We start from the raw sequence: 15,202 nt of genomic DNA on the forward strand, positions 1-15,202 counted from the left end.
AGCCGCTTCGCCATGGCCCCCTGAACTGTCTGCTCTTGTCTTGCCTTGGCTGTCCAAGCTGCCTTCTTTTTTGCCACAAACTCAACCTACTGGCTTCTCTCCTGTATGATTTCACACAAGTCTCTTCAGATCTTAGAACTGTGCATGAATTATGAGCTTCTAGAACAAAATTAGTATGCTTTTTCTTAGTCTTATTAAGTGCAACTACAATGTTTCTGGTTACTGTCGTAACAGCACAAGTGCCATAACAGCACTCAGTTCCCTGAAAAGCAGGAATGACACATGGCGAACCAATCACTGTGGTAACTCCTCCTCTTCTTCGAGATTCTTGAAACCTTATAGGATAATGCCAGTAAAAAAAAAAAAAAAAGGCAAATTGTCGCTAATTATGCAAATTGCATGCAAATACCGACAAGCCTGCAGATGGTATACAGTAAAATGCGGTGAGAGCTCAGAATCTAATGCGGTGTCCCAATGTGCCTTCTTATGCTACGCCCTTTAAAGTACAATATGTACTCTTTTGGTGAAGAAAAAGTAAACACTTTTGAGTGTGTAGTAGAAGTGTAGGCCTCACACAACCAAAGTAACGATGGTAAATGGAGATATTCCCTTTCGGGTGTTCACTCAACATTGTGAAGCATTCACTCTGGGAACAGTATACAATCCTGTCGTGATGGCAGTGATGATGATTTTGTAAGGTGTAATATTAATAAGGGAATAAAGATCAATATAACTCAAAGGGGATTGAATAAGAACAAGGAATAAGAACCTAATTAGTATGCAAATTATTCAGAATTAATTTGTAACACTTTATCAACTATTCGTCCACCGATACATTGAGATTTGGGTATTTTATCAATTGTGGACAAAATATTATCCCATGGCCTATGGTAATAATATCATAAAATTTATGATAACTGATTATAAGCAAGGTAACAGAATCTACAGTTTAAGGCAGTAACTTGTAAGCACACAGCACAAGACACTGGTATGTAAAATCAAACAAGGCTTAATTGAACTACTTTAATACGCATAAACTAAACTAACAAAAACACACAAACATTCATTCAAACAGTGACAGAGAAAAGTGATGTTATTAACAGAGGGTGAATGGAGTCCCAAGTGTCTAGCTTTAGACACTATTTCTTGACCGCAACCTGAGAGAATCAATCTACTAGCACTTTAATCTTTATTAGGAGATACCGTATTTTCACACTTTTTTCATAGTTTGGCTGGTCCTGCGACTTATAGTCAGGTGCGACTTATTCATCAAAATTAATTTGACATGAACCAAGAGAAATTAACTAACAGAAAACATTACCGTCTCCAGCCGCGAGAGGGCACTCTATGCTGCCAGAGATGCTGCTCAGTGCTCCTGTAGTCTACACAAAACAGCATATAGCTGTAATATAGTTGGTAATGTTTCCTCTTGGTTCTTGGGTCTAAATAAATACGACTTACAGTCCGGTGCGACTTATATATGTTTTTTTTTCCTCGTCATGACGTATTTTTGGACTGATGCGACTTACACTCGGGTGCGACTTATAGTCCGAAAAATACGGTACTAGGTGTTTCTCAATGTCAAGGATACTTCCTTTATGACGCACTAATATTTCGATGGGGAATCACTCTGAACTTTGGAATGCGATGTTGGGTTATTTTAATGAAATGGACTGTTCAAGGATAATCCTACAAAGATTTTGATCGTTATTCATTTGTTCAATCTTGTCAAATGTAGAATGACACGAAGGCCCATGTATCACTTGATGCCACATATGATATATGATATATTTATATGTATTTGAAGAGAAGATTTCATCATGGGAACCAGATGTTCAGCAGTGTGCATTTGAAAGCCTAAAATGGTCAGGAAAGTAAACAGTAATGAAAAGGAAATGCATTATACCTGTAATTTATTCTAATCTTTAGCCTGCATGTACATCAGTTATGGTCTATGACTGCATTTGTTTATTTCCCAGTAGAAATTATAATTTGCTTATGCGCTTTCATATTTCCTTAGTATTCAGAGAAAAGATTAAAATAAGAACATGTTTGCATGCTATTATGCAAATTCATTTAGTACTATGGCAACATTTGGAGTGTATATTCACATTCTACATGTGATGTACAGTATGTATGTTATGTCATTCTGTGTAGTGTATTTGCATAGTTTCCTTTAGTGGATAGAGGACAGAACTGGTGTTTGTATTAACAGAAACAGGTGGAAACATACTTCAGGTATGCAGTTTTAAGAATATTATTAAACTTTTTTTGGTACATATGAATGTAGTGGTATTGCTTTATACTGATGCACGATTGTATATTTTCATTTTTATTTTCTTCTTGGATGCAAAGTCTACATTAGTGGTACTGCTTACATTACAATGGAATTACAGAAGTATCTGATGCTGATATTCATCATCAGTAAGTTTCTTTATATTATTATTATTATTATTGTAGTTTACATTTAAAATAAGATATTTATATGAGGAAATTTGATATTTGATGAAATTTTAGTTAAGAAATTAATTCAAAGAATTTACTATTACAAAGGTGTTTAAAAAAGTCATTAGGTGGCAAAATCTAGGGAGTTATATATAATTTAGAAAAAGGAAACTAACAATTTTATTTAGTTATTTGTTTATTTATTTTACTTATCTTACTTAATTCAGTTAAGTAGTTAATTATCCACTTTTATAAGTACGTTCATGATAGTCATTTAGATGCTTCTAAAAACAGATGGTATATTAGGTCATCCAGCTCATCGTTTTATTCACAGTTCATTGGTTCTCTTCAAAGCATTGTTGGTTTGTTGGTGCTAATGCTAATAATATATATACAGTATTTATATCTGTCTAGTTGTTTTAGGGACAAATAACAATTTTAAGAAGCAAAATATCAGATGAAGGTCATCAAACAATTACAAATATTGAAGTAATATTTAATGCTCAGAACTAAATAGCCCCCCCTAAATAAATAAATGAGTTTCAAATAAGGATACAGCACCCCTTGAAGTTAAAATTAACAACACCAGCACATCAACAAACAAATGCTTTCCTTAAATTGTTATTTTAATCATCTTTCTTTCTCATCTGGGAGGAAAATATGTTTATAATTCTGATTCACTGATTTGAACAAATTAATTTAGCAAGTGTTATGAATCTTGTAAACAGAACACAAGGGATGACCAATTCCTAAGGTTTTTTGTTTGTTTGTTTTTTTAAGGGGTCAGGTGATACTTTTCTCAAAGCTCATTATTTTTGTGTTTTGAGCATAATAGAATATCTTAGCATGCTTTAGGGCAATATCATACCCCCGACACAATGAGGTGCAAGGCTTGGTGCAAGTTTTTTTGCTAGTTTCAGCCTGACGCAGTTCATATTTTGCCGTCCTGCACATGGGCGTGCTGGTCTAAAAAAGAGGTGTGTTCAGGCCATTATTTCCGCGTTGCCATTTTAAGGAACTGAAAATAAACAACCATAGACCAACTCAAACCTGGTCTAAAGTTTAAAGTTTTTTTTAAGAGCACGTTACTAGAAAATGTGGGCGGGTCCACAACGCGTTATCACTTTGTTTATTACACACAGGGACACACAGCAGCTCAAAAACATGCCAAATATAAAAAAAAAAATTAAGGATTACAGTGTAAAAGAATATTACAGTGTAGGCTATATATAAAAATGTTATACGTCATAATGGATAGTCATTGCTTGTATCAGAATTAGCCTACCTATTTGCTCATGCACAAGCAGATCCATTGGCTCTCTGGAGACAAGTTCAGTCTGTGCTCCTTAACATTCTGCCATTTAATTAGCGAATCCTCCATGGTGCGAGCATAGCTTGCTCTTCCAGGGAATGGGAAATGATATTCTGATTGGTTTATTGAATGTTATGCCCCAAATTACTGAATGTTACACCCATTACTCATTAAGAGAATAGGGGCTGCATTCGTTAACTTAGGTAGCTCACTTGCTGCCTTGTTGCTGTATGAGGCAATGACTTTGCAGGCATACTGATTTTAGACAGGTTTCTTAGCCAGTGTAATGGTTTAATGATCTACAACAAAATAGAGGTTTGGTGATAACTAAATTAATTCTTAATTACTATAATACTGATTTCTCTCTGGAAATAACTTCAAAATGGCAAAAGGTTTGTCAAAAATATACATTTAAACACAAACTAACAACCAAACACAAGTAGCTCAACCGTCATGGAATGTAATGCACAGGATTGTGCTACAGTATATCAAAGGCAGTGAAAGATACATCTATGCTGTCTTCAAAATGTGATCAGAAGACAGTACCTCCGGAGAAAGGAAGTAAAACTCTATTTGGATTTGGACGTGTCTTGATGCCTTCCTGCTTTAGAATGCTGCCTCTGAATGTAGCATTTTAGAGCTTTCACTTGCAGCCAGGGACAACTCTTAAAGACCATGTGTCGGGAGCGCTGACAGTTTTGTCGTTATACTAGCAAAAGTGGATTTTGAAACACCCTAAGTGCACCTGCTCCATACACTTAGATCATTAATATAGGGCACTTATTGTTAAAGAAATTCATTATTTTTCACGTACTGTTCATTATTGCAGATCCTATATGAAAAGCCTTTTCTAAAATGTGTTGATTTCTACAAAGCCCTTCCTTTGAAAAGTGCAGTGTACTCTGATTGGCCAGCTAACCAGATGTGACTGGCTGATCATCTCAAAAGAGAAAGTCGTGACATTTGCCAAGTATGGTAATCCATATTAGGAATTAGTGCTCTGCATTTAACCCATCCAAGTGCACACACAGCAGTGAGAAGTGAACACACACCTGGAGCAGTGGGCAGCTATTTATCTAGCACCCAGGAAGAAACTGGGGGTTCAGTGCCTTGCTCAAGGGCACTTCAGCCATGGGTATTGAGGGTGGAAGAGAGCACTGTTCATTCATACCTTCACACCTAACTCCTGCCAGCACCGAGACTCAAACCAGCAACCTTCGAGTTACAAGTCCAACTCTAACCATTAGGCCACAACTCTCCCCACAAGCATGTGTTGGAAATGTAATGCCCCTTACCATAATTGTGAGCTTTAGCTTCCATAGCAATAATTATAACAGTTAATAATGTCATAAATTTTACTATATCACAATGGGTGCATCCTGCTTTAGTGTCCAGTGTGAAGCAGAACATGTAGAGAATCATGTTTGTTCATGTTTTTTTGTTGTTTTGTCATGTTTCTTTTTGCCACTTTTGTAAACATAAATCCATCTCTGTCTGCATATGCAATATGTGTTACTCTACACTTCACCAAACTCTGCATTTGAACAGTCGATAGCAAATTATAAAACATACTTCTGGGCTCTGATTCAAAAGTGTCAAGATTAATCTAGCAAAGATGGAATTGCCCCATGTTTTAGAAACAGCCTTTCTGCACAGCTAGCCTTGTTTTCTCCCAGGTTAAGAAAACTTTCCTCCATAAAATGTGCTGCATGAACTCGAACATTTGTAAATTAATGGCAACCACTGAGCTCTAATTGCATCCACTTTTGGAAGGCCAAAAAAGTGCTTTTACTTTCGGATAGAAACACAAAGTGTTTCCACGACATGGTAGCAACAACACTGCTGTGACACCTGAAACCACACCACACAGTTCTTTCTTTGCATATCCATTTGGGTGGTATTATGCAAATTTTCCACATAGTGACGTAGATATGTTCGGTGTTTCTGGCCGGTCCGGATCAGCCTTCTCTTTTATATATATATATATATATATATATATATATATATATATATATATATATATATATATAGAACAATTACTTTTGTGGGAGACTTTGAGCTACAAAACACACTATAGTAAAAGGAAATCTTGTAGAATCTATGGTACACTATTAAGAAGTGCAAACCAGCAAATGTTATCTTAGGTAGCTATTTCTACCTGATCTAACCCTAATGTAGGTGGATTAGGTTTATATTTTGGGGTTGAATTAACTCAAATAAATTAGATATTACCAAACAAAAAATTATATTCAAAGCTTTACTCAAATTAAAACTCTTTTATCATCCTTATGACAGTACATGCTGGTTTTATCTCATACCTAAATGCTGCAACACAGAAATTTTTTGTTCAGTAATGAGTTATACACTCCAATTCTTTCATAATAACATGCAGAGTGCATACACATAATGTAATTAATAGATTGATTGTGCAGTGTAGACAGACTCATTGGTCATTGTTATTCGGCCACACACATGCTGCAATGTTTCGGGAATGACATCCGCATATTTATGCAGGATTCACTCTCAACAAAGCAGTGACCAACATAGTGATAACTATAGTGATGGATTGGACAAAATACTTGAAGACTAGAGCATTTTTATAAACAACAGCAAAAAGTTGCAGTATGAACCCTGCATTAGTTGTCAGAAGGCATTGTGAATGCAGCCACCGACTAACCAGACTTTGCTTGAAAGGGACTTTGAAATCTTGTGATTCATCTTGAACACACATGTGAACCATGTATTTTTTTTTTTTCTGCTCCTTTCTCTTTTTACTTTTTAGGTGGCACAAGAAAAGCTATAAAAGGTAATAATACTGTATATTTAAAACTACAAAAATATTCTAAATTTGGTGAAGTATTTACAGCTCTCATTTTTCTCTTCAGCCCAGAGCTGTGGGGTTTCTCCACTCAGAACTCGAATTGTTGGGGGTGAGGATGCAGCTGTAGGGAACTGGCCTTGGCAGGTCAGTCTACAATATTTTGGCTATCACTTCTGTGGGGGGTCCCTCATCAGCCAGGAATGGGTGCTCACTGCAGCTCACTGCGTGTACTTCTTGTAAGAACACAAAATAAATCTATAATGAAATGTAGACATGCATTTTCTGTTAATAATAATAATAATAATAATATACATTTTAATAATATACATTTTCTTGGAGCTATCACACTGAGAGTCTTTGCTTCCTCATTCAGTTCCTCAGACACTGGACTGAACTGTACTGTTTATCTGGGTAGACAGAGTCAAAATATCTCAGTCTCTAACCCACATGAGGTGAGTCGAGGAATCCTCTCCATCATTCCACATCCAGACTATGACCCCTACCAGTTCACCAATGACATAGCCTTGCTGAGACTGAGTGAGCCAGTCAACTTTAACAGCTACATCAGACCAATCTGCCTGGCTTCCAATGACAGCGTCTTTCATGATGGCACAACCTGCTGGGCCACTGGGTGGGGAGAAACGGGTTTTGTAGGTAATTATCTTTAATTTGACACACTGGACTATGTGCAATATGGATTATGTAACCAATACATGTAATTGTGCTACATTAAATTGTAAGCTTGTTTTTGTATTATTGAAGTGGGACACTTTGGGCAATTTACAGTCCTTTTGTTTGTAAGGATCAAAATGATATTATCCAGAGGTGTAAAATACTTGAGTAATTTTACTTGATTACTTAAGTATTATTTCGGAGGATGTGTACTTTATTCAAGTATAATTTAAGCGGGTTACTTGTACTTTTACTTGATTACATTTCTGGAGATAAAAGTCCTTTTTACTCCTTACAATGTTATTTCATCTTAAAAAGTACATTGCATTTTTATTTTGATCTTATGCACAATAAATATGGTACACAGAAGTTCAAATGTGCATGCTTGATGTAAGAACCAATGATCAATGTTTCCATGCATGAAGCACACACATTTCTACTTTAGTTGTGACTTTCATCAGGTAAATCTGTTCTCTTAAGTGAAACGATAAATGCAATAAAATAATAATAATAATAATAATAATAATAAAACATGTAAAACCTCATCTAAAAAAAATGGGCCTCAATGCCCCAAAAAACAATTAAAAGTTTAATTATCCTAAGAAAGTGATGTTGAATAGGCAAAAAAAAAAAAAAAAAAAATAATAATAATAAATGGCCTTTCAAAATGTTAATGTTATATCTTTTAATTCTATGACTTTCCTCATAAATGCAACACATTCTTGTATTCTGTCTGAAATATGTTTTAGCTTCTGCATCACATCTTACTATTCAAAGGAATAGTTCACCCAAAAATTAAAGTTGTCTCATTATTTTCTCACCCTCATGTCATCCCAGATGTTTATGACTCTCTTCCTTCACAGGAACACAAGAAAATGTTTTAGTCTGTTTAATGGAAGGAGACAGGAACTTTATATTTATATTTATATTTATATTTATATTTATATTTATATTTATATTTATATTTATATTTATATTTATAAAATAAATAATTAAAATATTGAAAACAAAGAGAGAAAGAAGGGAATACTTTACAAAATACTGGAAAGAAAAGGAACACAAACTCCAGAATTTCTTCAGTCATTTTCCTAATACTTACTACTGGTTTCTCGCAGTGTGACCTAGTCATCTTAAGAACTCAAAAGTTCAGAAATGTTTAATCATATTCAAACTTGGTACAAGAGACTGAATGAATTGATAAAATACAGTAAATTGAAGATGCAATTTGCATTTCATATGAAAATGACAAACGTCGCGTTTCAATAACAAACTAAATTCAGTTCATTACCTTTTATTAACATACTTTTCATTTAAATAATAAACACTTTGTGTTCATTAAATGCAAATGTCCAAAGCATGCATTTATTTAGCAATCTGTCGATCTGTATATAATTCAGGGAGTGAGCATTTGTGTGCTTTCTTATTCATGAAATATAAAGTACACACATAAGTTATCTTTTAGTTATCCTGAGAGTTTTTCTTTTCTTTTCATCTGTGAGACTGTAAGTGTATCATGAATCATATTTACATATGGCATTTTATTATTATTATTATTATTATTATTAGGGCTCAAGCCCGAAGGGGCGAAGAGCCCTATTGTTCTTCTAAGGATTATTCTTATTATTTTTTTTATTTTTTATTTAACCTTCCGGGGGTTTTTAGGGGCCTTAACATGCTCAAAAACTCTTGAAAATTGGCACACACATTGGAATCTGCGGCCATCAGGACGCCGCAGAGGCTGGGACCCGGGCGTGGCACAGGGACTCTACAGCGCCCCCTGGAACACCTTCAGATATCTTGAACCATAGCTCACACAGACTTACATGTATTTATATGAAACTCGGTACACTTATAGATCTCATTGAGCCGAACAACTTTCACACTTTATGTCATAGGCTCCGCCCAACAGGAAGTCAGCTATTCAGGGCTGTTTAAAAAAAGCATGCTCTGGAATTTGAAATACTCCTCTGAGGTTTTCAACCCGTTCGCCACGAAACTCGGTGAACATGATCTCAAGACATTGGGGACGAAAAATTGCGAGGGGATTTTTGATATCTTGAACGGTTTGCCCATAGCGAGGCGTGGAAATTATGGCGAGAAATGAGAAACAGGAAATGTCTAATAACATCCACATACATTTCCTGAATTTTATCAAACTTCATTGGTTTGTTCGTTGTATGATACCGATCGTATATATGTGACTATTAAGAGTCAACGTTATAGCGCCACCAACTGGCAGCAGGAAGTGGGTCATTTTCAAAATGTTTTGAATTCAGCATCTTATTTTTACTCGATTTATTTAAAACTTCATCACAATAATGACAAAACACGGCCGATGTAAATCTGTTGTGGGGATATTGATATCTGATATGGCGTTGCCATGGCAACGTGTCAAACTTTAATGTTCTGTTATGATGAGTTTGAGGCAGACACCAACCTCAGATTTACATGAAACTAAAAACACATATCAGTATTAGTGATAGCTAGACAATGGGAAAAGCTTTTAAAAGGGCGTGAAGGAGGCATGCTATAGCGCCACCTTTTGTCAAAAGTGGGGGGTTTAGTTTTAGCTACAGACACCAAACTTGGTACATAAATTGTTCTTATCAAGACGGACAACTTTCTAATTCACAGTCATCAGCTACGACCAACAGGAAGTCGGCTATTTTGATTTGAATATTTAAATTGAGCTCTGATTTAATGCATTCTCCTCAGAGGAAATGTTCACTATACTCACCAAACTTTGTCTACATGTTGAAAAAACATTGAGGAACTTAAATTGCGAACGGATTTTGGTTAGCTTGAACCGTTTTGTCGTGGTGATTTTTTGAAATGACAGTAAAAAGGGAATCATTAATTGTCTTGTATTTTTAAATTGCAGCTTCCAAACACTTAAAAAAAAATCATACAGAGATCAAATCATTCTGAGGACATATGCATAGTTTCATGACCTTACAACACTGTATGATTAAAAGAAAATAAAAAAAAACTGTCAGACATCTCAACTCACTCTGTCCCTCTGTTTGAGCAATGTATGTGTGCTGACTGAGTGCATGTGTGTGCGTGAGTGTGTGTGTGTGTGAGTGGGGGATGGGCATGAGCTGAGTGGCAGACACAATGAGAGAGAGAGAGAGAGAGACTTAATCATCTCTTTAATCACCAGAAAAAAAATGTATTTTAAATTGTTATTTTTTGTTGCTGTTGCTAACATTGCTGTTTTCATTACAGCTTAAGAAATCTCTTAGGCCTTATCCTTTTCTGACAGTTTCAGGAATTAAAAACAAAATTCTAAAAATACGTATTTGTGCTGCAAATAATAATTTCAACTCATTTGATACTGACCTATTCCATCCTGTGACATGACATGTATCTACATTTTTAAAATCTCATGGATGTAACAGTAAAACTGTTCAGTTCACAGATCAAGACTAAGCTTCTTTCACAAATGCTTATAAGTCATTAAAGGATTTAATAACACTGTAAAATAATGTCTAATTTGTTAACATTAGTAAATGCATTGGTAACACTTTATAATAACTGCACTCATTAGTAAATAGTCAGTTTATGCTTTATAAAGCCTTGTCCCAATATTAATAGTCAGTAGTAAGCAGTTTATAAATACAGCTATAAATAGCTTGTTCTTGGTTTATAAGCACATTTATTAAAAAGGAGAGTAATCTTTTCAGTTATCTTCCTATGAAAAATAAAAAAAATAAAAATAAACAAACAACAACACAGATTGATACAGAACTCAGAAATTTTATTGTGGATTTATGATAAAATCAGCATGTAAAAATGAATTCATACTCCTCCGAGAAGACATAAGTAGTTCACACCAAACTTTTTCAACATGATGCTAATATACTGAAGATGTTAAATTGCGAATGGGTTTAGGATACCTTACATGGTGTGGCCATAGCGATTTATTAAAGTAACATAAAAAAATACTATAGTTATTTTACGATATCTTTAAAATTTTTCATTTCAACTCTTAATAATTTTTTATATATGTAGAAGTCATCATTTGAAGGAAGCACAGTAAGTTTCATAGCTTTATCATTTTCAAGAGCCAGCATAAAATTAAAACTATCATAACTTATAAATCTAGCTTGCAATTCTTAGTACCAATAATGGGATTACTATATACCAATAATATAGGATTACTTTTAAATAATTATTGTAGAAACGAGTATGATTTAAATCATTTATAGAAATCTTTCAAAGAAAAATAATATGAATTTTATGTATTTTACTGATAAAATGACCCTCACTTAATTAGAATAACAAGCTGAAGTATTGTGAACTGTATATTAAGAAATAATTCTTTATGGGCTTTATGGACAGATAAGTTTTGAGTGACTCTTGAAGGTTCAGCCCCACATCCTCTTTTACCACTGTTTAAAGAATTTATCTTACAGAACAGGTGCGAATGAATTTTGGATAGCTTGAATGGTTTTGTCGTGGTGATTTATTGAAATAACAGTAAAAAAGTAACCAGTAAATGTCTTTTATTTTTTTAAGTGCAGCTTCTAAACACTTCAAAAAAATGTACACATAGAAGACAAGTCATTCTGAGGAAATATGCATAGTTTCATGACTATACAACACTATATGGATGATAGAAAATTAAAAAACTATCAAACATCTGATGTAACTCTGTCCCTCTGTCACTGTGGGTAATGTGTGTGTGTGTGTGTGTAAGTGAATTAGGTGTGAAACTATCAGGGAGCATTTAGTCTCCAGCGCCAACATTTTACAGAACTGCCACTTTCCTGGAGTCTCCAGAATTACTCGGTGTCAGGCTCTGAGAGACTTAAGATTCCAAAAAATGATTTAATTAGAATACCATGAAGTATTGTGAAATACTATATATTAAGACTTTATATATAGGCTTTATGAACTGATTAGAGTGACTCGTGAAGGACCAGCACCACCTCCTCTTGTCCGATGGTTTGAGGAATATATCTTCCAGAATCCGGGATTAAGATTTAGGAGCTCTTTTTTATTCCACCTCCTTTCCTGAAAGTCTGTCTTGCAGAATTGACTAAAAATTAATCTTCACATTAATTCCTAATTATTTTGCAATTCTTTTTGTCAGTTCTTCTTGACCTGTTTTTTTCTTCTTCTTTTCTGACCTCATGACCCAGTCAGCATTTTTTGTACAATGGCCAAGTCTTAACTTATCAATTTCTGTATTGCATTTGTGTTTGATATTTCTCACAGGCTTTACCGAGTTAAAACTCTTTTTTTAGCGCATTTCATCTGTAAAAGAAAACATGCCCAATAATTCTGCACACATGAATATAAGGAGTTTTTCTCTTCCAGCTTTCCTGGACTATTGTATAGCACTCATAAATGATTAAATAAAAAATAATGGTAGTTATTAAGATTGATATGGTTTGGAATTGGTAAAATGTGCTTGGAAAAAATCACAATAAAACAATGTTTTAATGTTTAAGTTTGGAATATCCTCTTAAGCACAAATGCTATTTTGGGGATTTCCGTTTTTCATTTTCCTACCTAATTTTGAATGCCTGCCTATACTAATGCTATAGTGTAAGCTCAGAAAGTTTGGTACAATTTCAAAGGAAACCCTTTGAAATTACATAAAACACTGTTGAAATTGATAAAAATGACAATATATGCTGTCTGTGTTATAATAAATAGGGAAAAAAACAAGGCGCTTTTTTATTTTATTTGTGTAAACTGAAGTTTGAAATGGTATAACTCAGGCATTGAAGGGGCTGGCAACTTCAGACCAATGTCTTGTGATTCTTCCAACTGTCTGCTATTAGAGGAAAACAGAAATTTCTTTCTATCCTAATCTATGCAAAAGTTATTCTATTCCAACCGAAGGAAGGAATAATACCATTTTTGTATAAAATTTTTGTCTAAATAAGTATGAAGTCATCTTTTGCACACTTGCAGTATGGAATAATGTGATCTCTGTATATTATTTGACAGAAAACACTCAGAAGTTACATAAAAAGCTGCTGTTTGTGACAAATAGTATTATTTATGTTGTTTCACATATGATGAACCATCTCAATACAATGTGCTTTTTTTGTGTGTGGGTTTTCTGAACAGTCTTTCAAAGAGAATAAATCATATTGCGCAATAGCGACATGCATAGAATTATTAAAATATCTGGTCTATCACAATCTAAAATAGAATACACAATCTCCAGCTTCATATCGTTTCATTTATGTCTATTCTGCATCGTGTAGAGATTGAGAGACCTCGCCTGTCTCTTTCATATTTTGATTTTTTATCAGCGTGTATTTTGGTTTCGGTTTCTATATAGCGTAAACAAGCTCCCCGAAGCTTTTGCACGAACTTCGGAGCGTCAACAAACTAATTTATGTTTATTCCCCCAGTACTGTACGGATTACTGTACATTCACTGAGATGCGGTCGAACACTGCACAGTTATGAAAATAAACATATTAGCTTATTGCTAGCGAAGCTTCCAAGCCTCAGAATAAAGAATCAAATGTATGAAAGCGAGTAGCACGCGTATAGGCTTACCAGATGCGCGTCCTGACCTCTCCACGGCGAAGTTGGCCACCCAGGACTTGTTTTATGAATATTATGCATTATAAATCCGGAGCTTCGGCCATTAGTAGTTTTTTCCTCGCGTGTCCTTTGTTTAGAAGCAGCCAAAGACTCAGTTTCCCAGAGACCATTGCGTCTCCACAAGCGGAAAAGAGTGGGCAGTCGCTGTCCAGTTCCAGCACCCCCGCGGTGCTGAATTCACACCTTCGATTGGAGGGAACGACTTGTGAATGACAGCAATTAGGACAAATAGCGCTTCACAAAAGAGGTCAGACGTCTATAGCAGAAGAAAGGCATTTAGACCCGTCTATATGACTTAAAGAGCTTTTCAATAATACAGCCCTTGGAGCGCTTTTGCGCACTTGTACAAAACGCTTTATATCTCAGCAATGGAAGCACGCAGAAACGTAAAAATGGTCTTGTTTGAAAGAAGAGATTCTAATCTAAAAGATTATATCGAGTATATAGGTATGCGTGGCTGTTTGCGGCTGACTGAAGCGGTGCAAAATGTATAAATAATAAGGTGAGAAATTTTACATCGCGATTCTGTTGAAGATCATTCGATCTGTGATTGTCACACAATAAAATGATCTACATCATCAGATTCCTGAGAATGAGAGCTTTCTTGTGATATATGACTTGACTGTTTTGTGAAAAATATTTTAAATACACATTCTTACGAAAACGTATTCGCAATCGTTAGATGGAAATTTATGGGGGGGGGAAATATATTTCTTAGCTTAATTTGACTACTTTATGTATCATAAAACCCCAATTAATGGTATTCTTTGTAAAGAAAACACTCTAAGCTTTCAAATGAACCCATTTTTGGGCAAATGCCATATAAGGAAGGATATGCAAATGAGACACAAACATGTGGCATGCTATTTTCGGACCCGGTACCGGATCTGCAGAGTTTAAGTGCTATATAAATATTGTTCATGTTAACATAATGTTTAGAAATGAAATATTATTGTAAAGTTAGGGTTAGGGTTAGGGTATATCACTAAAGTTATATATATTGTTCTGTGAATGTGATTTTAAAGTCTTGATGATTCGGATTAACCCTTTAACTGCCATATCCTTTAAAACCTCACTGCCAGAGGGATATTGTGAATGCATGTGCCCGCTGGGCACAGTTTACCTGATGCCACCGGGGTGGCGATGGCATTGGTGGCTTGAGCCCGCCATCGCTGCTTGCAGCTATATTTATTATTATTATTTTAACTCTTAGGTGCTCAGCCCAGTTCTGGAGCTCTGCAGGAGGTGAAGATGAAAGTTGTGGAAAATAAGGACTGTAACTGCATGTTTCAAGACCTCCTATTTTTTGACATAACAATCCCTCCTACAATGATGTGTGCAGGAGGAGAGAGCGGCAAAGGAGTTTGTTTTGTAAGT

The 15,202-nt window shown here is 35.0% G+C and overlaps 1 protein-coding gene across 1 annotated transcript in view; it reads left to right on the top strand.

Annotated features, from left to right (window-relative positions):
* The first annotated feature begins 2,180 nt into the window (after positions 1-2,180).
* The window catches only part of LOC113056403 (uncharacterized), a 35,353-nt gene continuing 22,331 nt past the window's right edge, over positions 2,181-15,202 (top strand). Inside the window, exons 1-6 of the mRNA XM_026223171.1 lie at positions 2,181-2,238; positions 2,356-2,424; positions 6,540-6,563; positions 6,643-6,814; positions 6,952-7,232; positions 15,039-15,196. Of these exons, the coding sequence (XP_026078956.1) occupies positions 2,385-2,424; positions 6,540-6,563; positions 6,643-6,814; positions 6,952-7,232; positions 15,039-15,196 (675 nt within the window). The 5' untranslated portion in view covers positions 2,181-2,238; positions 2,356-2,384. The remainder of the gene's footprint in view (positions 2,239-2,355; positions 2,425-6,539; positions 6,564-6,642; positions 6,815-6,951; positions 7,233-15,038; positions 15,197-15,202) is intronic.

The sequence above is a fragment of the Carassius auratus genome, chromosome 37, assembly GCF_003368295.1.
Source record: "Carassius auratus strain Wakin chromosome 37, ASM336829v1, whole genome shotgun sequence".
NCBI lineage: Eukaryota > Metazoa > Chordata > Actinopteri > Cypriniformes > Cyprinidae > Carassius > Carassius auratus.